This window comes from Hippocampus zosterae, chromosome 11 (genome assembly GCF_025434085.1).
Source record: "Hippocampus zosterae strain Florida chromosome 11, ASM2543408v3, whole genome shotgun sequence".
Taxonomy (NCBI): domain Eukaryota; kingdom Metazoa; phylum Chordata; class Actinopteri; order Syngnathiformes; family Syngnathidae; genus Hippocampus; species Hippocampus zosterae.
This window is the reverse complement of record NC_067461.1, coordinates 10,412,504-10,440,065: the sequence shown is the minus strand read 5'-3', so window position 1 is coordinate 10,440,065 and position 27,562 is coordinate 10,412,504. Positions and strand designations below refer to the sequence as shown.

At 40.4% G+C, this 27,562-nt stretch overlaps 3 protein-coding genes across 6 annotated transcripts; 2 read left to right on the top strand and 1 right to left on the bottom strand.

The window, feature by feature from the left end:
- The first annotated feature begins 1,166 nt into the window (after positions 1–1,166).
- Positions 1,167–9,205, top strand: LOC127609939 (inhibitor of nuclear factor kappa-B kinase subunit alpha-like). The gene is made up of 22 exons (XM_052079521.1): positions 1,167–1,445; positions 1,738–1,853; positions 2,277–2,371; positions 2,444–2,561; positions 2,645–2,714; positions 2,790–2,878; positions 2,983–3,072; positions 3,175–3,299; positions 3,607–3,714; positions 3,802–3,937; positions 4,111–4,311; positions 4,444–4,546; positions 4,696–4,819; positions 5,456–5,607; positions 6,202–6,263; positions 6,347–6,456; positions 6,640–6,689; positions 6,873–6,981; positions 7,064–7,211; positions 7,307–7,350; positions 7,471–7,570; positions 8,685–9,205. Exons 2-22 carry the CDS (start codon positions 1,749–1,751, stop codon positions 8,763–8,765), a joined length of 2,220 nt encoding a protein of 739 aa, XP_051935481.1. The 5' UTR covers positions 1,167–1,445; positions 1,738–1,748; the 3' UTR covers positions 8,766–9,205.
- Positions 9,206–9,601: 396 nt separating this feature from the next.
- Positions 9,602–15,891, top strand: erlin1 (ER lipid raft associated 1). 3 transcript variants are annotated; one of them, XM_052079536.1, is made up of 12 exons: positions 9,602–9,755; positions 11,142–11,267; positions 11,953–12,034; positions 12,249–12,295; positions 12,494–12,555; positions 12,669–12,794; positions 12,880–12,953; positions 13,366–13,424; positions 13,552–13,643; positions 13,747–13,836; positions 13,933–14,012; positions 14,263–15,891. In XM_052079536.1, exons 2-12 carry the CDS (start codon positions 11,158–11,160, stop codon positions 14,404–14,406), a joined length of 966 nt encoding a protein of 321 aa, XP_051935496.1. In that variant the 5' UTR covers positions 9,602–9,755; positions 11,142–11,157; the 3' UTR covers positions 14,407–15,891. The 3 variants fall into 3 exon arrangements, with proteins under 3 accessions (XP_051935496.1, XP_051935495.1, XP_051935497.1); XM_052079535.1 differs by having other exon boundaries at positions 9,620–9,774; XM_052079537.1 differs by lacking the exon at positions 9,602–9,755 and adding an exon at positions 9,842–9,984.
- Positions 15,892–19,438: 3,547 nt separating this feature from the next.
- On the bottom strand, positions 19,439–27,491 carry spef1 (sperm flagellar 1). 2 transcript variants are annotated; one of them, XR_007964705.1, is made up of 8 exons: positions 26,733–27,491; positions 24,700–24,811; positions 23,964–24,111; positions 23,853–23,898; positions 22,231–22,315; positions 21,183–21,288; positions 20,584–20,780; positions 19,439–20,503 (listed from the first exon to the last, which is right to left on the bottom strand). XR_007964705.1 is itself a non-coding variant. In XM_052079550.1 (7 exons), the coding sequence occupies exons 1-7, from the start codon at positions 26,839–26,841 to the stop codon at positions 20,643–20,645; spliced, it is 744 nt and encodes a 247-aa protein (XP_051935510.1). In that variant the 5' UTR covers positions 26,842–27,491; the 3' UTR covers positions 19,439–20,642. The 2 variants fall into 2 exon arrangements, 1 of the variants encoding a protein (XP_051935510.1); XM_052079550.1 differs by having other exon boundaries at positions 19,439–20,780.
- Positions 27,492–27,562: the final 71 nt, after the last annotated feature.

Sequence of the window (27,562 nt, the reverse complement as noted above, 5' to 3'; positions counted from 1 at the left end):
AAACATTACCTCATCCATGATGGCTTCATTAGTCACATTTCCGATTTCCTGATTACCGCTTTATTAGGGATGACGACAGTACTTGCTACAGTCAAATAATGGCCAAGACAGGAAGGGGAAAACATAAACAGGAACAGGAATGAAAACATTCATTTACTTATTGTTTTAAGTTGTTCCATATCAGGTAGTCCTTTCAAGGTTGCATGCACTCAAACCTATTGTTTTGTTTTAAAATGCAGGATGATTCCCTCCTTGCAATGAGCACACATCACCTTACTCATCCTGGAGGCCTCAGACTATCTTTACAATATAGCTAAGATGGAACCCTAACCCTAACCCAAACCCTAAAACTAACCAATGAACCAACCCTAACCCTATCCCCCAACCATAAACCTAACACCCTGATCCGAACCCGTAACCCTAACCCCTAAATCCCAACCCTAATTTAATCCGAACCCCCTAACCCTAACCTTAACCCGAACCCCCTAACTCCTAACTTGATCAAAACCAAAAGGGAAGCAGAGCTACTGTACATTGAGAAATGAGAAATGCAGGCGGTATCCATCCTAGTGTTACGCACTTGCAGGAAAGATACAGGCGGCTTTAAGAAAACAAATGTGCAATGACAGTACATGCACTGTAACTACCCAGACTGAAGCTAATGCCGAAAAACAAAGCTTGTCTTTCCATCAAAATGTATAACATCTACCTAAAATACTTCATTAGATCTTCGGTACTACTTTCGTTTGTCGACAAGGCTTGGGCACTTGTTCTTGTAGCATCTCATAGTTTTCTTAAAGGGCACAAAACCCTCCCAAACTGCTGATTTCAGCAAGACAAGAACAGAGTGTGTAAAGTATACCATGATACTGTACCGTGCAGTACATAATATGGATGGATGGATGCGTCCTAAGCGTTTCAAGTCAGTCAAAAGATACACTAACAATATACAGTAACTAAAGTGAGTATATGACGCCATCTGCAGACCAAATATAAAACTTTACCCGTTTGAATGAGACTATTTATGGAGCAGGGGTGGTAGCAATGATAAAATAAATTGGCTGCAAGACATTTTTGCATAAAAAAGTTAATCCAAGCAAAGTAAATTCCTAGTTGTAGGCTACAACGACGAACCCCAATTTCGCCCTCTTCTGAGGTGACCCTCTCACGCATGCGCAGACGTTTTTCAGCGTTGACATACTTTCACTTTGTTTGGAACGCAATTTCGGACCCATTTACTTCCACGACAGAATAAATACACCACAAATATCTCCAGTGACAAGCGCCCGGGGAAGCTGACGGTTTTGGTACTTTAAGTCGTAAACAGTGGCATTAAAGGACCGTCATTAATAGTTAACTAACTTGGAAGGCTGATAACTTGTTCACGGTTGAAACGTTGTTTAGCTATTAAGCTATGGCATAACCTGAGCTGACGTCGTAGATAGGTAAGCAAAATTGTACCGAATTTACGAGTTGGGAGTTTTACAGATAATTGTATCTTCTTGCTTACTGCCAGTCAGTTTTGTAGTATCTACTCGCTTATAAGTGTTTGTGTTAGCTGCGCCTAGCAAAATACATCATGTTAAAAAAAAATTCTCACCCAAAACGTCTTTAGACACCAACATGTTACTGACTGCATTGTTGAAAGAACGTGCAACTGTATTAGGGTGCTATTGTTTTGTTGTAAACAGTATTTGTCTCATGATTAACCCTGCAACGCACAATTACTGTGTCTAGAGCTGGTGACAATGGAGCGGGTTTCAATCAAACAGAATCAGCTGTGTGGATCGTGGGAGATGAAGGAGAGACTCGGGATGGGAGGCTTCGGGCACGTCTACCTGTATCAGAATCATGTAAGGCCTCTGATCCACGTTGCACTTCACAACACAATATGAATGAGCACCACAAACACCCTGAATTGAGATGGTGTTAAGTTGCTGTCGGAGATGAGAAGTTGGGCAGAATTCCAGCCATTATTCCGTCGTTCTTGCAGTTTTCCGAGCCGCATAAACTTTGGAAACCGGGAGTTACTATTTTGGGACTGATTAATGTACCTATATGGCTACCCGTTCAATGTCCACTTATATATATAAATAACATTTTTGCTTAAATTACATGTAATAATACAGTAGTGCCTTGAGATGCATTCAACCAATAATCGGTCACTAAACAAACTAAATTTGTATCTCAAGGAACCACCATATGTTATACTTAAAAATTAATTTGATCCTGTCAGGCTTGTAAGTGATGTGTTATTATTTTTATGTGTTGAGCAGAAATCAGGGGAGAAGTTAGCTGTGAAAATCTGCCGTCTCGAACTGAGCTCCAAGAACAAGGAACGCTGGGGGAGAGAGATCCAAATCATGAAGAAGTGAATATGGATAATCAACTGCGGTACGGCACGAAAAACCTTGATTTTGACTGTGGTTTTCATCCACTTCAGGTTGAGCCACGTGAATGTTGTTCAGGCCAGTGAAGTTCCAGAAGAATTGAGCTTGATTGCTCGAAATGACCTTCCGCTCCTAGCTATGGAGTACTGCTCTGGAGGAGACTTACGCAAAGTAGTTATCATTTGTTATAAAGTGTTTTAATCAAGGTTTTAAGCGTTGAATTGTCACTGAATATTTCCTGAAAATATGTTTAGGTTCTCAGTAAACCAGAAAATTGTTGTGGTTTGAAGGAGAGTGAAGTGCTCGCCCTGCTCCATGACATTGGTAAGACTTTTTTGTTGTTGTTGTAAATGCCCTCATGTGATGACGCAGTATCATACATTTTAATTTTTTGGACAGGATGTGGTATTGAGTACCTTCATGAAAATAAGATTATACACAGAGACTTAAAGCCAGAGAATATAGTTCTGCAAGAAATCAGCGGCAAGGTAAACCACAATCTTGTATGTTTACAAAGTGCCCCCTGTAATCTCCTAATTAATAGTATTATACTGGGACACTTGTACAATTTCTTACTTTCATTTTCCTCCAGCTTGTCCATAAAATTATAGATCTTGGTTACGCAAAAGATCTTGACCAAGGCAGTGTCTGTACATCATTCGTTGGAACACTCCAATATCTTGTAAGCGAGTGCAAAAATTATATGTTACTATGCTGTGTAACATATACATTTTTTTCTTTTTAAATCAAAACCATTCGTGAAGTGCTATGTCATGTGTTCCAGGCTCCAGAGCTGTTTGAGAGTAAACCTTACACGGTAACTGTGGACTATTGGAGTTTCGGAACAGTGATTTTTGAGTGCACCTGTGGCTTTCGCCCGTTTCTACACAATATGCAGCCCGTACAGTGGTAAATTTGATAAATGCTTTCTAATTATACACACACTCTCTCTCTCTCTCTCTCTCTTTCTCTCTGGTGGAGTTTGGGAGTTGTGTTGTCAGTAGTTTTAGAATGAAACTAAAATGTGCTTGTCAAAACTAAACTCTTTTCCTCTTGTGCTATAATGAACGGTCGTGAAAATTGATCTAGACTGTGCTAGAAAAGTGTTTGAATGTGACTGAATGTGGCTTTGGAAATGGCGAAAGACCTCAGCTCGAAACACCTCATGATGAATGTTTACAATGGCTGGTGTGTAATATTTGTGCCTTTGTAATAGGACAAGCCAAGTTAAGAATAAAGGTGCCAAAGACATCATGGCAGTGGAGGACATGAATGGAGAAGTTCGATTTTCAACACATCTTCCATATCCCAATAACCTCAGCAGGTAGAGACAAAAGCGACAATCATTACATTGTAAATCAACTACCTCATGTGATGCTAATTTCAAATATTTGCACATGTTTGTATTAAGGCCGTTGCTGGCGCCAGTTGAGAATTTGCTGCAGATGTTGTTACTGTGGGACCCAACAGCACGTGGCGGAGGGTTGGATCCGGTTACAAATAAGGCAAACTGTTACAGAACTCTCCAGAATATTCTCAACATGAAGGTCAATAATAAGAAGAGCTTCACTCTATTTAAGACATACTTTTGTTTTTAGTCATACATTGATTCTTCCGCTACCTATACATTCATCGGCAACGACATTTAAATTCACCTGCTCAATCTTGATGTCATAAATTTGCCTTTATAATGATAATAATTCACAAATTTGGTGCTTAGGTGATCCATGTTTTGGATATGACATCAGCCCAGCTGCACTCTTTGATCCTGGAGGCCGAAGAGAGCTTACACTCCTTGCAGCTTCGTCTGGAGACACACACACAAACACACATCTCCCCTCTGAATCAAGAGCTACTGTTGGAGACGGGAATCTCCCTCGACCCGCGCAGACCTCCTGCACACTGTCTGCCAGATGGTTTGGTACGTGACGCCTACACAGAAGTTAATTTGCATTAAATGATTTTCTGGCAGCCACTCTTTCCTAACTGGTGACAATATCTAGGCAATACCTCTGCAGTGTGTGCCTTAATATTTGTTGTTGTGTTCAATCAGAGAGGCTGGGACACCTTTATCGTCTTTCTGTTTGATAAGAGCCTATCTAAGTACTCAGGACCCCTGACTGCCAGACCGCCGCCTGACAGTGTCAACTTTATCGGTGAGACTTTTCTCTTTAAAATAGGATCCAAATCTTCCTCTTGCCTCTTTCTTCAATTCAAATTAAATTATTGAATGTGCTCATGTAGGGCTTAGTCCCATAAAAATAAGTCATTTCAAAGTGCTGGGAACACCTGTTTGTTTCCGTAGTCAGAGAGACGAAGACACAGCTCCCGCTGGCTGCATTGAGGAAGGTATGGGGGGAAGCGGTCAGCTACATTTGTGGATTAAAAGAGGACTACACTCGCTTGTACCAGGGACAAAGGGCTGCTATGTAAGTCAATTTATGGAATTGCACGTTGATTGCTCCTTCAGAATCTTGGTAAACAGTTGGGGCAATGACAATTACCGGTAATAAATAGGAAGAACAGGAATCTGTTCCAGATTCAAGCTGTCACCATCTTAAAACCTTTACTGACTTCACGGCTCATTTTTAAGTCACTGTTTTTTTCTAAAAACAGCTGATGGCGCTAGGAAACTTTGAAAGTGAAATTCCCCCACCTGTGACATTCTTCACCGGTGGCACAGGGGCGGAGAACTGACACGGTCTGGTCGGGGAGTTATGTCATTTTCATAGTCTTACCGTGACAATTTAAGTGCAATTTTATTGACATACAAGTCTAAAAATAACCTAACCATTGTTATCATTGCCAGTGTTACTGCTTTGAATGAGAGTGCCCTTTTAGAAAAAAAAATTATTGCAAAAAAAAGTGAAAGAAAAAGCAAAACGTAACCCCAGACTGATATTCACTGAGGTTTTCTCCGATTTTGTGTGATATCATGCGTGAAATATTTTGTGAAACTAACAGCGATTCCACTGTATTTACTCTTTATTTATTTTGCTGAAGAAAGGGCACCTTGGGAGCTGTACCTGCCCCTAAAACATATTCCTTTGTTCGTTTGTACGTAGGCTGAGTCTGCTGCGTTACAACACCAACTTAACACGCTACAAGAACCTACTCTTCTCCCAGTCGCAGCAGCTGCAAGCCAAGCTGGCTTTCTTCAAAACCAGCATCCAGCATGACTTGGAGCAATACACCAAGCAGAGACACACGGGCATCTGTGAGTGTCTCTCCTTTGGTCCTATTCCATTCATGCATCTATCCGTGTACATACCATTGAGAGAGAAAGTCTACACACCCCTGTACAAATGCCAGGTTTTTGTGATTTTTAAAAAAAGGAGCATAATTCCAAAAGGTACAGTATGTCTAACGCAAACACAATGCTGTTCATCACCAAACGAACACCATCCCTACAGTGAAAAATGGTGGTGGCATCTTCAGGATTTGAGGAGTTTTTCAATTCATCTGGAAGTGTAATTATGAACAGTTAGTGATAGCACAAACTCTCCAGACTTCAGCTAGAAAGTGCAAATAAAAAGGTGACTGTAAGTCTATTGGAATGGCTAAATTTAATTTGGGATTAATATGAGCCATATGAAATAGTGGTGGCAGTTGTGTCCTGACTCCTAACATGAATTGGAATTGATTGCTTCATTTTTAAAGCAGCGACATCGAAGTTAAAAGAGGATGTGCACTTCTTCATATAACAAAAAGCTCGGACTGGAAAAAGGGTGTTTAGACTTTTTCATTAATTTTCATTTGTCACTAAAATCATTACATAAGCAAAAGGTCTGCTTTTGTATTTACCGCAAAGCTTCAGAGAAGATGCTCAGGACGTGGCATGAAAACGAAGCAATGGCCGATGGTTTTACAAAGGTATCGGACAAAATGTCATAATTGCAGACACTCTGTACTTCCGTTTGAGACTTCACACATTTAACAAATATTTTCTGCTGCAGGTCGCTGATGTGGGATATCTAGATGAAGAGATAGTTGCGCTTTATTCTGAAATTGTGGAATTGCAGCGTAGTCCATTTTTGAGGAGACAAGGAGACTTAATGGAACAGCTGTCAGTATATTTGTCATGATGTAACAATCATATCTATAATATATATTGTATTGTTTTGTGTTTTTTGTTATTGTAAAGCTTCCTTGGGTGTCTTGAAAGGCGCTTATAAATAAAATGTATTATTATTATTATTATTATATCAGTGCTGTGCCATGCACATTAAGTTCATGTACTTTTTCACAGTGAGGGAAAAGCTATCGAACTCTACAAGCAACTAAAAGCGAAATGCAAAAGTCAGTGAAGATTTTCACATTTATTACTGTATTATCAATATGTGTATACATTTAGACATAGACTGTAATTAAGGAGTGTTTCCCTTAATTCTCTGTAATTGTTTACAAAGGTGAATGAATAAATGCTGCCTCCAGCCACTATTTGTGAAAATAAAGTACAGGTATATTTGTTTGTTTGTACAGGCCCCGACCCACCACATGGTTACAGTGACAGCTCAAGCATGGTCAAGGCCATACTACAAATGGTTCAGAACCAAGATCGAGTGCTGAAAGATTTGTACACTCACCTGAGGTAATTCATTCACCAACAACCAAGCAAGTGCACCACGAATGTTTGATCATTCTCCTTAATCCACACGTGTCTCACTCGGCAGTACAATTCTGGTGTGCAAGCAGCGCATTGTTGATTTGTTCCCAAAGCTGGAAAAGGCAGTTGAGAGCATAAAAACGGCAGAGGCAGCCGTAATGCAGATGCAAATAAAGCGGCAGAAAGAGTTCTGGTACCTTCTTAAGATTGCCTGTGTGAGTAAGAGTAATAGCAATAATAGTCAGTTGCTATGATATTTAGGCGGTTGAAAAAAGACTGGAGTTGAAACCTTGTGTGTTTGTGTCTTCAGGCCCAGGGCGATTCACAGATTTGTGTTCAACCATCCAGTGATAGGTAATGTGTTTGGATTAGATAGCTTTGCACTGTATTACCAAATAAGTCTAAATGATGATTTTGTACAAACTCAAGACATTTTTTCAAGTTAAATGGACAATCTTGTTTTTTCTTTTTCAGTGAAACAGTTTCTCAGTTATTGGATGAAAACTGGCATTATCTAAGTAAGCTCACTTCTTTGCTGCAGGATGTCACCCAGGAAAGGGAGCAAAGTATAACGGTATGTGATACAGATTGTTTTTGTTTCTTCTGGTGATTATTGATGGAAATGTCCAAACATAAGAAGCACACCCGACCAATTGCGTGCATTGCAAGTCCTCCTACGTAACACTGCGCAGTCTGTCAAATAATTTATTCAGAGTAGAGTCGAGCAAGTGTGCGTCTAAATCTTTTTAAAAAATATTGCAACATCCTTTGATTTTTGTGATCATCGCTGTTTACGTGAGCTCCTTCTAACTGAGGACAAGGAAAACAAAAGAGGAGTGAGGAGGGACACTTTTTTGGTATAATGAGATTTACACTCCTCTATGTCGTCATTTAGATACATCAATTAAAGGTGTCATGTCATTGACACGTTACAAATCAACCGTGTCTGTGTCGAAATGATTTCAGTCACACCACACATTTTTCAATATAATTACATTTACATTACATTTATTGATCACCACTGTTATTCTCTTTAGTCTATGTTTCCCCAGGACCTCACCACCCATGCGCCTTCAGCCGCAGCGTATATTTTAGGGTGGCTTGTAAATATGGATACTTTGTTGATAAGTTGCTAATGCATCACATGGAATGCAAATACGATGTAGAACTATCAACTCTTTCCATGTTCTTGATGTGGCCACTGCCGGAATGCAAAATGACATCGTAACCAAGAACCAATTGGACAAATTTTGTGGAAATGGATCATTTTCTTGCAGCATCCGGGATGATCTCTCATGACACACAAGAGTGCCACAGCACCCAGGTTGGGAATCACTGCATGTAAAAAAAAAAGAAATTAAAAAAAAAACATGAATAATGAAATGTGCACATTTCTGCCACGTGGTTGCGTATTTTCCCCTGTAATTCTCTTATTTAAGTTCAGTCAACTCAAGTGTCATTTACCCCACGGTTCATTGCATTTTAGCAGCTTTGAGATAAGTAAACCTTTTCAAGTCCTCTATTTACAAAACCCTGCAGATCTGTGTTAAAATATAACGTTAGTGAAAAGATTTGAACCATGTATCATTTATAAGGAACAACTTCCCCAATTTACTCTCCAAACAAGATTGCAGCAATTCATTTCCTGCCTCATAATGACATATTTAGTCTTGTTATTCTCTCTTCAGGATCAAGACTGGAGTTGGATCCCAAGTGGCGCGGCGAAACCCTACCAAAAGGCTTTGAGTAGCCAACCAAAACCTCAATGAGTCAAAGATACATAAGCGGTGCCTTACAACATGTATGCTGCCAGGATGGTTTTTTTGTTGCGATCTTGTCCTTACACAGATTGGTGTATTGAACACAGACTTTATGTTAAAGTCTGAAAGCAATGATATGAGCTATATGTTTTTGGTTTGTGTGTGTGTAACATCCTGTAAGATAAATCTTATTTATACTGTATAGTGAAACTGAGCAGAGTGAATTACTGCAAAAAAGTGATATGACGATGTCTCCAAAGGCTATGTGTGCCAAATCCACTTGCACAGCGTATTCAACGCAGAATTTACAGTTACGATAAGGAAAGCACTTCGATATGTATGAATTTAAATATTTTTTGCTTCTTTTAAAATTTGAAAAAAAATGTATTTTCTGCACTTCAGGACTTAATGTCATTGGAATAAAATACATCAATCACATTAAAAACCAATATGGACAGTTTAGAGTCTTCACTGAATCTAACATGCGGTTGTCTGTCTCTATCTGTCATGCGTTGAAAAGTTGTGGTCGACGGGCCGTCATGCCCCGAAACAAACGTTGTTGGCTAAGGGGTGCGGCCATCATCTGCCTAAAAATAATATTTGACAGGGCGCGGTCGATGGGAAAATTAACATATTTCCCGAAATACCTGATGCCCCCCCCTGTATTACATGAGGTGTGACACTCGGTCTCTCTTTCTGCGTAGATTTGTTTATTGGAGTACAATTTAATACATTTTAATGTTATCGATATTTATCAAACGTATGTTCCCCTTTCGATTAGTATGCTGGCCTTCTGAAGTACTACTTTTGAAAGTTTGCCGTGATGGTGATACAATGATAGCGACAATTTTTAAGTGTTAATTTGGTGTAAAAAGTATGAGAACGACTTTTCCCTTATCGAAGCGTCTAATCATTCCGACAGTTCGTGAATGCAGCACTGTAACGAGTAAAACCAAATCTGTGGGAGGCGGTTGAGCCCTTGAATGCACACCAGAAGAGGTGATTGTTCGCGATAGTGGTAATTTCATTTTACTACAACTTGTTATTCAACTCGACATTCGCACTTTGTTACACGTTTTAGGGTGGTTTCGTCCAAAACAGGGTTACGCCTCGCTATATGGCTCGCGGACGTTATCAATCCGCCCCCCGGTAGTGAACCATAGCTACACGGCTAACTATGGCTATCTAGAGTCGTTTGGCTGTCAGCTATGGGTCTGTTGCGTTTTAAGTATGTCTTCATTGTCACAAGAATGCTTTTGGTTGATGATAGTTCCATGGAACTCATTCTGTCTTCATGCCGAACGGTGTGCTAATGCCTGTTAGCTGTATAGTAATTGTCACCTGCCACTGTAAAAATGAACCGTCGCGACAGTTGTGTGGTTGTTCTAACGTTGCGGTTTACGTATTTAAATTGAAAGGATTCTGTGGATGTGGTCATTACTAATATGGCTGTATTTATTTGCATAAAAAATCAAACTGTTATAACGACGGAATTAGTGCGACCAGCAGTCCCAGACAACGAGACAATTTATTTATAATTATTGAAATATATGAGTACCGGTATTTTTTATCCTATTCGATGTGGATAGCTGAATGTTACCCCAGAACCACGAAACAATGGGGTTGTTACATAAATTGGAACGCGTGCCATTTCGTGCAACCCCTTGAGATGTGTCATCTTATTTCATACGTGTGAAACATCGTAGTGAATGCCCAAAAGGCAAAAGAAAACAAGAGACAGCGGTACATAAATAAAATGCAGTGCAACAGAAATCGATGACATGCAGTAGACCAGCGTTTCATAACATTTATTGAGCCAAGCCACATTTGACATTAGAAAAATCTCCGCAAAATGTACTCGCAGAATGTGAAATGTAGATCTTTTTAGCTGAACACTAAAGCTGAAACGCTTGCAGGAATTGAGGTGAAGACAGAGAAAGAGCCAAAAGTTTACATTTTGGACCAATTAAGTGAACTTGGATTATTTCCTGCAGTATACCTGATGATCTCTCCTGGCATAATAACGGGATTGGGAATCACTGTAGTTGACAACCTAAATGGCAATTGAAAAATACAACATAAGGTGAATTGAATCACCAATTACATTATAGCGCAGAACCGTCAAACACTGATATGCACGACCAACAAGTAGGTTGAAAGCAAAGACACAATCAATAGTCGATACAATAAAAACATGAACCACCCATTTTATTTTGCTCATATCATTTGGTAAATTATTCCAAATAACTTTTATTTCACGCCAGTCCTGTTTGGCTGCACTTGTTTTAATCGCTTGTGATAAAAAGGCAGAACATTAACTCCATCCTGTTTACTATACCTATTTAAACATTCTAAAATGTTTAAATAATGAACGTCTGTCTGCAGGTGAGAGCCAGTGAGGATGATGCCGCATGTCGGGGCTGTGTTTGCAGCAATAGCAGGGGTGACGGCTGTCTTGCTACATTCCTCCATTCACAAAATAGAGGAAGGCCACCTTGCTGTCTACTACAGGTATTGTTAACACTGACTCTTTAGATCAGAATCTAACATGAAATACAGCAGAGTAGTAAGCCCAAAGTAGAAAGACCAGGCAGCGGTTAAATTTTAAAAAAAATGTTACTGTCCATCCTTTTTGTAAACAACTAGCCCCTATTAGGGTGACTGGCAACTGGACCTTAGCCTATCAAACTGTGGGGAGAAGGTGGGTTACACCCTTATAAAATTATTTTACGAAGCAGATGCTTATGTCATTAGAGCAGAGCTGGCCAGAATAGCTTGTCAACAAGCTATTCCCTTTTGCCATTCTGTTGAATGTAAGTCAGGTGTCTTGAGCTGGTGAGGGTTTTTTCTTTGTTTTAGGTTTATAAGTCGGTGGTTGATTTTTCTCTTGGTACTTATACAACAGTTGAATGGTAAATAAAATGTTACCTAAAACTTAATAAAGTTAAAAAAGGTTTTATGATGGTAGTTGAAGTCGAATCGAAATATTTATTTAGAAAGAAACTGCCGTTACAGATCGGATTAAGTTCGGCTGAAAAGTTTCTCTTGTAAGACATTCAGTGTGACCTTACTTGCTCATAACTTTGTGCCCTGCAGGTTGTTTCCCTTTCCCCATCCTCCTGCACTGTAATCAGCAGATAATCAGCTATTACGAAATCTTTTCAGAAGTCTCTCTTTTTTAAAAATCTCTTTTTAGGGGTGGGGCTTTGCTGACGGGTCCCAATGGCCCCGGATATCATATCATGCTGCCTTTCATTACCACCTACAGATCAGTCCAGGTAATCTCTTCTGGCATCATTCTCACACGAATGAGGAAGTTCGAGTTAACATTGCGTTTCAACACACACAAATGTAACAGGCAACTATAAATTGCGCATTCAAATAGTTGCCTCCTCATCTTAATGCTACATTAAACATAAAATGGAGAAAAATATTGTAATTGTTGTGTTATCTGAGCTGTTATTGTCATTTCATTGTTCATACATGTTTCAGACTACCCTTCAGACTGATGAGATCAAGAATGTACCATGTGGAACAAGGTACAAAAGGACAGAATTTGTAATATTTTGCTTCTTTTTCCTCCATAACTTGTATGTGTCCAAAAAAAAGGAATAGCTAGAATACATAGAAATATGAGAATAAAATAAAAAGTATTTCAAAAATGTGTTTGCTCAAAGTGACCTCAGTCCTCGTTTTGTTGTTCAGAGATATTGACACATTTTGTATCTCCTTAACAGCGGCGGGGTGATGATCTATTTTGACAGAATCGAGGTTGTCAACATGCTGGTCTCCTCAGCAGGTACAAAATGTTCAGAATCAATTGCAATAGTTCCCTTTCTTTTCACATACAACTGTTGTCCACTGCCCGGCGTCACAATAGTTTGATTTTTTGTCTTCCTGCTGTGTTTCTAGTGGTGGACATAGTGAGGAACTACACGGCCGACTATGACAAAACTCTCATTTTCAACAAGATTCACCATGAATTAAACCAGTTTTGCAGTGTGCACACACTACAGGAAGTCTACATAGAGCTCTTTGGTTCGTCTCTACGTGGATGTTGAAATCAACGGGGAGCTATCATAGCATGTGCAATTTATAAAAATGTGGTGTTTTTCTTGTATAGATATCATTGATGAAAACCTAAAGACTGCCTTGCAGAAAGATCTGATTATGATGGCCCCTGGACTTACCATACAGGTACCTTTTGTACAAATGTCATTTGGCCAGTTGGCTATTACAGTTCCATACCATTTGAAGACCTCTTGTTTTGTGAGGGTGGTCATGCAAAAACTCTGTTCAGTTTTATTTAGAGCACTTTAAAAAAACACAGCTGCAATGAAACATAAAAAACGACATTTGTTAATGAGAGAAAGGAATGTGATTCAAGTCTCCTCTGACGAGCACGAGGGCACCGTTTTTTTTTTCTTAACATGATGGTCAGTAGTGACATTAGGTGCCATCAGACTTGTCCATGATCCATAATAATCCCTTGTACTGGTCTTAAATCTTTAACGCGACAATTCTAAGTTACCACATTATGTACAAAATTAATGTGTAGTGGTTTCAAAGGCCTTTTTCTTTCTTCCCACTCAAACTCAACCGGATGCAGGCTGTCCGTGTAACCAAGCCAAAGATCCCAGAGTCTATCAGGAGGAACTTTGAACTCATGTGAGTGTGACCTCAAGTCGCTCTGTATCATTCATTTCTCGACCAATGACCCACCAAGTAAGTTCAAGAACATGACGACAAATGTGAAGTATCTGTCAATTTCTGTTTTATCTATGTGCGTGCGTAGGGAAGCAGAGAAGACACGTCTCCTAATTACCGCTCAGACCCAGAAGGTGGTGGAGAAGGAGGCGGAGACTGAGAGGAAGAAAGCCATTATCGGTAAATGCAGGTTTTTTTTTTTTGCTGGTGGTTTAATTTGCACACTCTCCAATTCTGCTCACCACAAAACCCACCTGCTGTGTTTTTTCTTTGTTGTCTGTAGAGGCTCAAAAAGTCGCTCAGGTAGCCGAGATCCACTTTCAGCAGAAAGTGATGGAGAAAGAGACAGAGAAGAGGATCTCCGAAATCGAGGGTCAGCTGCTTTGCTTCATCACATACAATAGTTGTTCTTCTCTTGAGATGCATACTTATTATATTTCTGTCTCGTCTTGTCATGTGTCTCCTTCAGACGCCGCCTATCTGGCAAGGGAAAAGGCCAAGGCAGATGCGGAATACTACACAGCTGCCAAGTTTGCTGAAGCAAACCAGGTACAAGTCATTGTGTATACACACACACACACGCACACGCTTGTCCAACGTGCTGCCCGTCTTAAGACATTCATGATGGTACAATAAGACAATCGAAACACATGATTATCACATTTCCTCTTTGTGTTGTGTTCCTGCTCTAGTTGAATTTGTCGCTGGTTTCAATGTTTCAGTCAGCACAAGTTGAACTTTGTACAAGAGTGAAATTCTGGTTATATGGCTTAACAATCGCATACGCTCGGTCTTGCAGCTGAAGTTAACCCCCGAGTACCTGGAGCTGATGAAGTACCAGGCCATAGCGACCAATAGCAAGATCTACTTTGGTCAGGACATCCCCAACATGTTTGTGGACGGAAACCTCGGCCCACTCAAAGGCGAAAACAGTCACCCCTAGGCACCCGAGCAGGTCTGGCTGAAATCTTAAAAGTGCCATTTGCATTGAGTCTTAAAACAGCAAAGAGAGATTGGGAGGATGTGAGATGATTCAAAAGCAGAAGGAAGAAGATAATGAAAGGGAATTGTATTTTTTTGTCTTTTTGGGGGGGAGGGGGGAGTCAGCATAAGAATGAAAAGCCTGCTGAAAGCTTATCTGCCTGTAAGGTGACAGCAAGGAGTCGCTCTAATTTGCTTGTTTAACTTTATTTTAAATGCTTTTGGCTAACCTTGTATGCAAAGATGATGATTGTTGTTGACATGACCTATCTAGACTGGAATGCAGCAAGTGACACAAATTAGAAACAAGAGGCCATTTGTTTGCTTGTTATTTCTCTGTGAGGGATGTTCAGTCAGCAGCAGATGAATCATTTCTTTATTCCTTTAATGTCTAGTTGGGCATTTCTTGGTTTTGGGTCAAACAGTGCACTGTGGCGTTAGCCAGCTGCTAAAAGAAAACCGACTTGAAAATACTCATGAGAACTCAAACCACATTGCAGCGGAAGAGCTTCCTGTTCTTATTTGGTCCGCTGGTATCTTGGGGCGTCCCATATAATCCGGTACTGTTTTTTTTTGGGCTGATATTGGACCAATATGCGATAACAATATCGGATCGGGGCGCCCGTACTGGTTTGTTTTGTTGTGGCCTGGTGCTGATGATGAAAGTTGTGCCTGCTCATATCTGCCAACGCTTTATGTTTGGAGCTTATTGAGATATCTCAGGAAAATTACAATTTGTCAGATACTCACAGGGACTTTTTCCTAATGGTGGTACTGGATCTGAATGCAAATCCCTTTCAAGTTAACTTGGGGTCGCGCTCAAGATTACTATTGTAGGATCAGAAGAAAGTTCTGGGATTATGACACGGGAAAATAAGCGTAACAGGTTACACAACTGCTCGAAAGTCAGCACATTGTGATGTGTACAAACTGCACAGTGTCGGTCTTTGCCAAACAAAATAAAACTTGTAATAACACTATCATCCTCTTTTTGAAATTTTTTTTGGTGTAAAATGCAGTTAATTAATAGTGCTTGTGCAGGGGCTCGTTTGGCTTTTTCTTCTTCATGACTTTGTTTAAGGAAAATGCAAGTTAGCCAGGTTTAACAATGAGGGTGGTCAGTCACACTGTGGTGCAGCAGTGTCGACGTGAGCCGAGAGAAAGCTACTACAGTACTTGTGTTGAGAGATGCGCTGATGTTTACGTGACCGCCGAATGGCCGCACTCTTCCTCCCCTTGCTGTTGCGGCGGCTGCAAATAACCATGCAAATGAGGGGTATAAATCACTCAACATGATTTCTTTGTTTCTTCTCGTTGAGATTTTGTACAATCTGTGAAATTCTCCAAAATTGTTTCTCCTTGTTTTTTAAAGGGTTTATATGCAAAAAACAAAACATGTTTTGCCAATGTTCTTAAATAAAGCCTATTTTGGTACCTCTCTTCTCCATGCATTGATTGACTGAATTATTCACCTTCGTATATTCTGAATCGGTCAATCAAATCAACATTGTTTTAATTGCTCACTAAAAACTTGTATTGGCTGCTGTCTCCCAGTATACTCCCAATTATTCTGCTACAGTCGTGTGTTTATGATGTACCAAAAGTGAGATACTTTTAAAATACAAGAGTTCAATAAATGTTGGGAAACATTGATTAAAACCAACGTAAAAGCATCTTTGAGTACCCTGAAAAGTGAGGTTTGAACCCCAAACTCCACAGCTGTACGGCAGAAATGCTAACGTGACAACTAAAATAATTTCCAGCATGCAGCATTCATGAACAGATATGATGCATTGCTGACAAACGTTTCTTAGTCGTACACGTTATTTCCGTCACAGCGAAGAGTTGCAGGGGTGCAATTCCAATAGTTTCCAACAAGAGGAGCACTGACATCACAAATGCACAGCTGGAATTGAGAGCCCGAATGCTCAATGAATAAGTCACCAAAAACAATAGACACAAATTCTGGGATTTTGACACGTGATCGTTGTTTGTGACCACGTGTGGATGACTCGTCCGACATACACAGCGTCACTCCTCATTTGTCATCATGAGCACAATGTAAATGCATTAACAGCTCCATAGTCCCCGAAGGAGGGTCAGCTGTTCACGCAGGAGGCACTCACTCAACATGTGTGAGCATGTGAGGCACGGCTTCCTCTTAGTCACTGAGACAGCCGCTACCAGCCAAAAGGTCACTTTTATCAAGTACATTCAAGCCATTTTGGGGCGTTTCTAGACGCCAAGAAGGCCCATAGAGCAGTGCTCCCCAACTGCCGGTCCGCGGACCGGGACCGGTCCGCAGGGCATTTGGTACCGGGCATCACAGAAAGAACTTGCCTTAATTCCGTTTTATTTATTTCGGAATAGGAAAGATGTTGTATTTTGAAAATTTGCCGGATTATCCGTTACATCCGTCTGTGTCACACTTGATTCACGTCAAACCACGCTTCTCCGTCACGTGACCGATTACGCTAAAAACAAAACGTTGGAGGTCGCAAAATGAGTTAAAAACTGCTGGAGATCGCAAATGACGGCGGACTTAAAAGTACGTTTGAGACAACTGGATTAAAGTTATGGCTGAATACTCTGAGATCGCCACAATAGCACTGTTGCTATTTCCAACATCCTACCTGTGTGAGGTGAGGAGTTTCTGCAGCAACGGCGACTTAAACAAAATTACGAAGTAGACTGGACATAAACCACACACTTGAGGTGTCATTGTCTCCTATCACCCCGAGATGGGACCGTCGAGTTGCAGAAAATCAGGCTCGGGGCTGTGGTGAGTCGTCATTTTCATGCACTTTGAATTTGCGTTGTATCGTATTTTTAAGGCATTAAACATTGCCATAGCGATCAGTGTTGCGGTCGGATTAGACGTTCCATGTGTTTATTATTATATTTTGAAAACACCACCGTTTTCATGCAGCTCATACCATATTATTTTGTTGTATTAATCTGCCACATCTCAAATACCGGTCCCTGAAAATAGTGTCTGACATAAACCGGTCCGTGGGGCAAAAAAGGTTGGGGACCCCTGCCATATAGGTAGATGTCTCCCAAAATAAAAACCAGTATGGTTATAAGTAAAGATATGTTTAATTAAATAATTATCATCAGCAAAGCCTGCCTTCAATAAACATTGTTAGAAGGGGGCCCCACTGTGGCTGGGTTGATGGAGTTCCAGTTGTGTCACTGGCAAGGACAAATATCAGCCATCTCACTTGGCCTTCTTTGGCTCGGGACAGAGGCAATTGCCTTTCTTGCCTAGATATTTTTTTTAATACTGAGCATCTGACCCAGATTTCATTACTTTGTGCAAGACAAATAAGCCTTGCTAACGCTAATATTGATGTTGACTGTGTTCAGTTAAATGGGTGGTCTGGTGCCGTCAGGAAGTCGGGTCAAGTCCCTGTCTGCTGAAGCCCACCACATTTAGGGCGTGGCTATCTGGTGTGAGGATCTGGAATGATCCTTAGATTCAAAAGAAGAGTGACAGGGTGATTCAGTCATCAGTGCAGCTTTGTACTCTGCTTCTTCGCCCTTACATTCCAATCCTGTGTGCTGGAGTTTCACACTCATGCTAAAAACATCACCTTTACGAATAACTCTATTTTTTACTGCTCTTTCACTGTTTTCTGCCCCTTACTCAGCTCTTTGTCATCCAACAATAATACTCTCACAAGCCATATTCGATCTATGACTATTCATTTTATTTCGACTTTAAACTTGTTACTTTTGCTTCATTCTACATAAATCAACTCTTATCTGTTGGAGAGCATTTTTTGAGAACACTGGTGCCTTAATTTACAATTTGAATTTGTTCTTGACCACTCTTCCAAATAAAAGCAATTGCGTCGCAAATCATCTTCCTCATTAGAAAAGGCCATCAATCCATTGTCGCGGCGCCAAAAATCAACAAAAAAACTTTTTGGGGGCAAAAAGAAGAGCACTAATGCTTTAATAACGGGTTGTGTGTCTTGGCCATGAGGGTGCAGTATAATACAGACAGAATAAATACTTGAAGATGTTCACACCTAAGTGGCTCAGGAAGCTGCAGAACTATTAGTCATCTTTCATATAAGACAAAGAATATATGCTTGTGAGTATTGTCATATTGTCTGTCTACGTGTGTTACTGCACTTTTTGTGTTGGCTTGCAACTCAAAACAAAAAAATGGGCTGAGCTATGGCTAGTATCTCAAAAATCTATACCTATACTTTGCAGTTGTTCAGTGTTTTTTTGGGGGGGGGGTAGGTTATTTCCATTCATGTCAGTTGGAAAATGCTGCATATCTTTTTCTTATTTTTCTCTCAGAATAGTGATTTGATTGTGAAATCGATGTGAAATTTATCATAAGAAGCGTATGTGAACTGTAAAGCACGTGCAAGCCACTATTAAGTCAGCACTGTTTGTATTTTCACTCTTGAAAGTAGCACTTCCCCTTGCTAAAGAATCGGCATTGTAGGTAACTTTGCTATAGTATGTTTATTTTCTTTGGCAAAGGGGAGCACAAATTCTGCCTGGCAATACGATCTTGTACAAATGGGGGGAAACGGACAGTATCTGAGTTATGTTGTTTATGTCTGCGAAATAGCTAGGACGTTGTTTTCCTTTCGAAATGTTAAATAATGATCAAGACTGTTTTATGGTTTAGTCTTGAGTGCTTTTCTGTCTTCAAGCTAGCCTATTCCAAAATGACCTACTTGTGTCAGCTTTCGAACATGAGCAAATGCTTTCTCATTAGACTAGAACAGGCCATGCTGCTGAATCATCAATAACTTATTCTTACACCTGTCAGCCTCATCTTGTTAACGGTGGTAAAAATTGTGCTATCTATAAGCAAAAATCACACTTGACCGGGAACAGGAGTTGCTTTAAAAATAAGTTGTAGCACTTTTAGATGAGTCTGAGGAACTGACAGTGCTTGTGAGTAAACCTAACACTGCATGTCATTGTGTTCGCAGCTTATTTCTCAACAAGTCACGTTGGGAAAATAAAGCAGTTAGACAATTTATTGAGCACGGGGTGGTCAGACGGTACAAGCTGTACAAAGGATTGCAGATATGTTAAAAAAAAAAAGCACATTCAGATTTCACGCAGAGCGGGACTTCATAAAAAAATGCATCAACTCAATACTCTCTACAGTCTTAGTAAATCACAATAAAGGCAAATAAATATACTGTACAGTAAATCTCCTTTACTTAAATCTTTGATAAATAGATACAACAAATAAAGTTGCTGGTGTATTTTATAGTCTTCCCTTATAAAAAAAAAATTGAATTCACTATTAATTGTAACTCAAAAATAATTTTCAGCATTTTATGGATGAATAACGTATGCATTCGAGAAATCTTCTATCTCTCTAATCTAATCTCTATTCTAGAACCGGACTACATTCGTGTTATGTTTAAGTATTCTTGACTTGTTAGATCTTAAATACAATGTACTAAAATTACTATATGTGACTATGAAGAAGGATCCCTTGCAGTATATTTTAAATCCATTACTATTATATTGTTGTCGGATACTTAAGTTTATACCTGACCACAAATAAGTTCGGCCGATTTTGGCCTATAAGAGTTACTGAACCTGTGTTCTCGCGACAATTTAGTCAGCCTACAAGAGTTACTGAACTTGTGTTCTCGTGACAATTTAATCAGTCAATTTTGGACTAATACTTTTGTACTAAAGCCAACAAAATTCTCAGTGTTCTCCTTTAAAAAAAAAAAAAACACAAAAAAAACAGATGGTGATATGTCACAACATTTTTCTGGAAATGTCCTAAGTGTTACCAATGCTCAGTTCCTCTCGCATCAAATGATTACCGGTAACTCTGTTTTTGTTCTTTTGTCATTCTGAGGCTTTTTTTTTTAATATTCCAAAAATCCTTAACCAGACTCAACAAGAAAAGATTATAAGGCTGAAAAGAATTAATGTCCGAGCAGTGAAGTCAACTGCTGATGTTAGCTAGCTACTACCATCGCTAGTTGCTGACTGACTTGCTACTACATGGGTCACTTTCTGGCTTATGCCATTTCAGAGTAACTTCTTTTTCACTTTTGTGAGATGAAAAAATTATTAAAATTTCCATTATTTCCAATAGGGGAAAAAAATTTGACCGTGAAATATATGAGACCTTTTTTTTTGTAAGGGATGAATTGAAGATAAGCAAATAAAAGTATTGCTTTTCAGTGCTTAAATGCTGTTGGGTTTAGAATCTGTGTGCTTTCCTTTCAGACAGGTACACATCTCCAGATTGTGCCTCATGTCATCTATCCGCATGTCCTTTAGCTGTATCAGGCGCTCCAACTTGCTCACCTTCATTTGCAGGATCTACGCACACACACAAGCCAACGCGGAGAAGAGAAAACAACAGGCAGTGCATTGGATGAAAGTCAGCAATGAGTGAGGAAAAAAAAAAGAGGAAGTGTTGCATGTTTGTGTCCTTCTGTCGCCTCTTGCCTCACATGCAGATGTTGTCACACATTGAGTTATATCCGCTGAGGTAAAACTGACTCACGAATCACTGCTGACACAGCTTGTGCCATATATGTGTGCACCCCCCCCCCCCCACAAAATGTCTGTATGACCTGCTTTTTTCCAGCAGAGAATGAAAATAGGCTGACAAGTTAAGCGATGTGTTTCCCAGATTGAAATGTGTGTGTGTGTGTGTGTGTGTGTGTGTGTGTGTGTGTGTGTGTGTGTGTGTGTGTGCGCGCGTGCGTGTATGTGTACCTCCACTGTCTCCTGCAAAGCCATGGCTGCATGCTCTTTTTCCTTTAGAATTTGGCGCACCGCTGGGTCCATGTTGGAGTAAAACTGAGCTGTGTGTTGTAGTTTGCTGCAACATCAAAGGCCAATTTTTTTTTCAAAGTGGATACACAAAAAAATCCACATACCCAGTTGACATGATGAAATGAAAAAAAAAAATCAAAGTGGATACACAAAAAAATCCTCATACCCAGTTGACATGATGAAATGAAAAAAAAAATGAGGGAATGATGACTCACGTCAGACATCTTTCCATCTTGGAAATGAACTGTGAAACTGAGACAATTCCATTGCAAAAGAAAGTCAAATCGTTTCAGGGAAAAATGTTGAATAGTTCACGCTTCATCAATTACACTGAAACAAATTTCTGTAATTTTATTGTGAAAAAATAATTGTAAAATACTGTGAAATAAAGTTGTGTTGTATAAATATTCATTAGCATTGAAATCAGTCTGTCAACAAGAACAGTAGGTAACTGTGGTAAAATGCGGTGTTAAAATTGCTACACCACCCACTGTTTTCTGATGATAACATAATGTAATTCCAAATACAGTAGTATACTTACTTAATAAATTACAGGACAGTAAATTACTGGCGTCCCTGCTGCCAGCAATCTACTGTTATTTTACAGAGAACATCTTTACAATGTAGAGGAGATTATTTCAAAACATTTCCAAGCCGTTCAATGGCACAGCAGTGACTGAAACAAGAGATGTATTTGCCAAAATTGCTGAAAAGACCAGAAGAAAACTACCGGAGGCTGTGAAAGGTTTCTGGTAAGGCCTGGCCGTGTCTAACACGGGACAATAATCACCCGTATTCCTCATTCGTCTTTGCTTGACGGACAGCTTTTCTTACAAAACATACGGCATACTCGAAGTAAAGCATTATATCAGTTTGACCTGAAGGGTGTGCATTTTTATGCAACCTGGCTATTTCCTTCCTTCCGTTTTTTTGTTTGTTTGTTTATTTGGTAGATGGAAGTGAAATACGTCAAGTTTGATTTGGTTACCTTGTCTCCATTTTTAATTTGTCATCCCGTTTCACCTCCTCACGTACCATCTCGGACAGATATCGGGCCTCACACTGACTAAACTCTGAAGCAAAGAGAAGAAAAAAAAGTGAGACTCCCTCCACAATCATGTCAGCTCTTTTAAAATAGGTGACTAGTTTGCTGTTGTTGGACACACTAAGCGGTCCAGTAAATCTTCCCAGCCCAAACAATGGGGAGGTGGTGGGGGGGGGGGGGTGTCAGAGAATGAGTGTGATGAGCAGAAGCAGAACAAGGGAGGGACGGCCTTGAAGTTCTGCCATGCTGATCTTTAGTCAGTGATAAGGGCATCTGCTGATATAAGGATGTGTGCTCTGTGTCTCTCTCTATGATAGCGCGCAGGGTGGAGGGGAGGAGAGGAAAGAGGAGCTGGTCTGAGGTCAGCTCACAAAGTTATTTGGCGGGTACGGATGAGGTGCGAGAATTGGAAGAGAGCCGCGTCAGCGACTGACGCCCAAAAGGTTGCGACATTTGCTTGTCACATGCGTGTGTGTGTGTGTGTGCGTGTGTGTGTGTGTGTGTGTGTGTGTGTGGTCACGATGATCTGGACAGGAAGACATGCACTTACGGGGCGGGTAGCAGAGCGGATCAGGGGAAAATCCTCTAGAATCAGCATGTAAAAAGGTATCATATTTGAGCTATTAATCAAATTCAAATCGACGTTGCAATATAGCAATTTTCAAATCGCCACGGCTGCAAATTTGTAAAACAGCAGCACTTTGGAAACTAGCCAACAATTTTAGGAAAAAAAAAGGCTTCTCGCCACTCCCATCAAACTAAGACAATTACACGTTTTTGATTTAAAACAACCAAAGAATGTTTCTGTCTGAATGGCCCTCTAATTTAATGCTAACATGGAATGAAAATTGACATGCTTAACAATACTCACAGTCATATATTCTTTATCCTTCACGAAATAACTAATATTCCAACAATTTAAGTAGTCACGGTAATAGAAGAAGAGTACTCTATTTTGTTTGTGTCTGCGTGACTGTATCATATATTAATTACTCCCTCAAATTGGCCAAGGTGGGCATATCATATGGAACAGCACAATGAAATGGATTGCAGTATTAAACCCACAAAATGTTCTTTGCAGTCTATAAAATTGTTATTACTTCTTTCGATAAGGACAATATTATAGAGTGGTAATTCTCCTTATTAGAAACAAAACTTTTTGGGATTAATGGCCTATCGATTCATTTCAATGGGGAAATAAGTGATGATACTGGCATTTTCAGCAGCGAGGTGACTCAAAAAAATAATCAAACCTGTAAGCACCACTAAATATTAATTTTTAATAAACTATTTGGAAACATATTTGTACTCCAGCTTTTTCCTACATTCCATGCATGCTAGGTCAGAATTGTCTATTGGTGTGAAATTGAGTGTGGATGTTTGTTTTCAGTATATGCGCGATGCGATTGGCTGCGGACCCATCTAGGGTATATCCCGCCTTTCACGCCAAGTCAGCTAGGATAGGCTCTAACTCACGTGCGACCCTAATGAAGAGAAGCAATATAGAAAATGGATGGGATGTAGTACGAATTCTCTTGGAGTAAAAGAATCAAGGATAAAGTTACCTGTGAGGGTTTTCTCTGGGTTCCTGGTGTCATAGTATTCCAAATCCTGTATTGAAAGTAGACATTTAGTGATGCACACAATACATTTCAATGTAGGCTTGCATCACATACTGATATGGTGTGTAGCTTATGGTCCAACTTCTGTTGTATCTTCTCTCTGAGGCCGCTCAGCACACTCTCGATTACCCCCGCAGATCGCAGTATAATCTTCTTCACTGACTTCTCAGGTACGTGGAAGTTCAGCTTGGAAAACACCTTCCTGTGTTTGCAAAACTGACACTGAACAACGCACACACACATCTGTCTGCAATTAGGAAAGAAGCAGCAGATGGAAGGCGTTTTAAAAGCAACGTTGCATGTTGTGATGATTAACACTACAGGGATCCTCAGGGGCTGGCCCTGTGCCCTTGAAATGGTTCAGGACAGTGTTTGGACTGGTTCTCACAGCCAGATCAAGAGAGTTTAGCTAAGTTCAGCCACTGAATATCTTGACGGGCTTACTGAGAGTGGTGGGTGAGAGTGAATTCCCATTGTGCCCATTTTCCATCAGAATGACGATATTTCTGAGCTATACTGTAAAAAATATTTACACAGTGTAAATTTGTTCCTCGGTCATGGCCAAACAAAGACAGCACAGGAACTCTCAAGTCAAGTATGTTTAGGATACACACTCACTGGCCACTCACATCATTAATTACCAGTGCACATCTTATGCAGCAGTGGGAAACCGACTTCCTGAGGTCTGTCTGTGTATAGCCTGCAAGAGGATTTGCCTCCAAATCTTTATTTATGTTTTTAAAAATTTAAATTTGATATATAAATGCACAAACGATGTGTTGCATCTCGCCTGTTAAGGAGGTTCCAATTGCTGAGTTTTTGCTGAGTGGAGCTGGCAGGAGTGTAGTTGTGCAAGTCGATAATCTTTGGGAAGAAATGTTTGATGACCTCAGCCACCATCACTGCGGACAGAAAGCCAATACATTCATAAAATATTAACTCATATAATGTTATGCAGAGCACACAATTAACTTATTTGTGCAGCAGTGTAGATGGGGCAAAATGCCCAGGTACCACGACTGTTGTTTGATTTGTTGGCCCAGAATACTTTTTTCCATCCATCGATCCAGTCTGTCCAATCCATCCATATATATAAAAAAAATCCTCGTCTCACCACTTGGGTGGTGTCCGTCCCTCATTCAGCTCGGGTCCTCTACCAGAGGCCAGGAAGCTTGAGGGTTCTGCGCAGTATCCTTGCTGTTCCCAGCACTGCACATTTCTGGACTGAGATGTCCGATGTTGTTCCCGGGATCTGTTGCAGCCACTCATCTAGTTTGGGGGTCACTGCCCCGAGTGCTCCGACCACCACAGGCACGACTGTCACCTTTACCTTCCAGGCTCTCTCCAGCTCCTCTCTGAGCCCTTGGTATTTCTCCAGTTTCTCATGTTCCTTCTTCCTGATGTTTCCATCACTTGGGACCGCTACATCCACTACAACGGCTTTCCTCTGCCCTTTATCTATGATCACGATATCTGGTTGGTTCGCCATTACCATCTTGTCAGTCTGGATCTGGAAGTCCCACAGGATCTTCGCTCTGTCATTCTCCACCACCTTCGGAGGTGTTTCCCATTTTGACCTTGGGGTTTCCAATCCATACTCCGCACAGATGTTTCGGTAGACTATGCCAGCCACCTGGTTATGGCGTTCCATGTAGGCTTTCCCTGCCAGCATCTTACACCCTGCAGTTATGTGTTGTATTGTCTCAGGTGCCTCTTTGCACAACCTACACCTTGGGTCTTGTCTGGTGTGGTATATCTGGGCCTCGATGGCTCTGGTGCTCAAGGCCTGCTCCTGAGCAGCCAGGATGAGTGCCTCTGTGCTGTCCTTCAGGCCAGCCCTCTCTAGCCACTGATAGGACTTCTTGAGATCAGCCACTTCAGTTATGGTCCGGTGGTACATCCCGTGTAGGGGCTTGTCCTCCCATGATGGTCCCTCTTCCACCGCCTCATCTTCTGTTCCCCATTGTCTGAGACATTCTCTGAGTACGTCATCCGTTTGAGCCTTCTCCTTGATGTATTCATGGAGCTTGGATGTTTCATCCTGGACAGTGGCTCTCACACTCACTAGTCCCCGGCCTCCTTCCTTTCGGCTTGCGTACAGTCTCAGGGTGCTGGATTTGGGATGGAACCCTCCATGCATGGTTAGGAGCTTTCGGGTCTTAACGTCCGTGGTCTGAATCTCTTCCTTTGGCCACCTTATTATTCCTGCAGGGTATCTGATCACTGGCAGGGCATAGCTGTTTATTGCCCGGGTCTTATTCTTGCCATTGAGCTGGCTTCTTAGGACTTGCCTCACTCGCTGGAGGTATTTGGCCGTAGCCGCTTTCCTTGTTGCCAGTTCGAGGTTGCCATTGGCTTGTGGTATACCAAGGTACTTGTAGCTGTCCTCAATGTCTGTTATTGTTCCTTCTGGGAGTGAGACCCCTTCAGTGCGGACTACCCTTCCTCTCTTAGTCACCATCCGACTACATTTTCTCAAGCCCGAATATATATATATATATATATATATATATATATATATATATAGATAGATAGATATACACACTGTGTATATATAAATATATAAAACACCAAATAAAATCAACAATAAAAAAACACACATCATTATGAAAAAGTCTACTCTTGTGACTCAATACAAGAAGTACATAAAAACTTCACGTCCACTTGACGTGATTTTTACGACTTCGCATCCATGAACATAATATGTTTGTCATTGTAAATTAAAACTAAGAACTTTTATCTTTGTCAAAGTGGATTCCACAATGACTTTCATTACATTGATGCCCGAGTATTGGTTTTTAGCTTTAGCCTAGCTTGAAGTACCTCCATCGCTGAAGTCATTGGCGATGTTTCTTTTTGGTCTTGAAAGACGAATTTTATCTATCCACGCGTACAAATCCTGCAACTCGTCCTCGTCTAACTCTCGCTCCATTCGCTATTCGCGTTTCTTTATATCTTATGAATTCAATTCAAGCACGAGACGATTCCGCTTGGTTGTTTTAAGCGGTTGCTTAGCAACGCAGCGTAAGGGGCCCTTGCGGAAGGAGCACAATTACGTCAGCAGACGTATAGATTACGTTATGTACTGATATAATGTGTTTCATGCATGATTTACCGACGTTTATAATTAAACACACCACATTAATGAGGCAACGAAGAAGCGCACCTCTCACTGCGACTTAAATATGTGCAAATCTTTTTTAAATAATTATTTTCAGCTTTTCAAAGCTGAACATCCATGCAACAAAGAAAGTGTCCTGAGTTTTGCAAGAAAAGCATTGTTTTTCATTGAGGATGAAACTAAATTATTGAGAAATTATAAAATGAATACATTATTCCGTCTCAGTCTCAAGATTGTTAATGAGATTTTTAAAAAGTTCTTCATTTTAGAAAGATGAAGCAATTTTTATGTGACTTCCAAACTTTTTACGATTGATCGATTAAGAAATTTTAAGGTGACTGTTAAAAGAAATCAGGCAATTTTAGATAAGGATAAACGCTGCAACTGATGAAACATATTTTTTTTAAACGTGAAAAAAAAAAGCAATTCCAGCATGTTGTTTCAATGCGGTTGGTGAACATTTAATGCCATTGCACTGATTTTATTGACGAGCCTGTTCACGGCCATCAAGTGCTATCTGGGAGTTTCTATG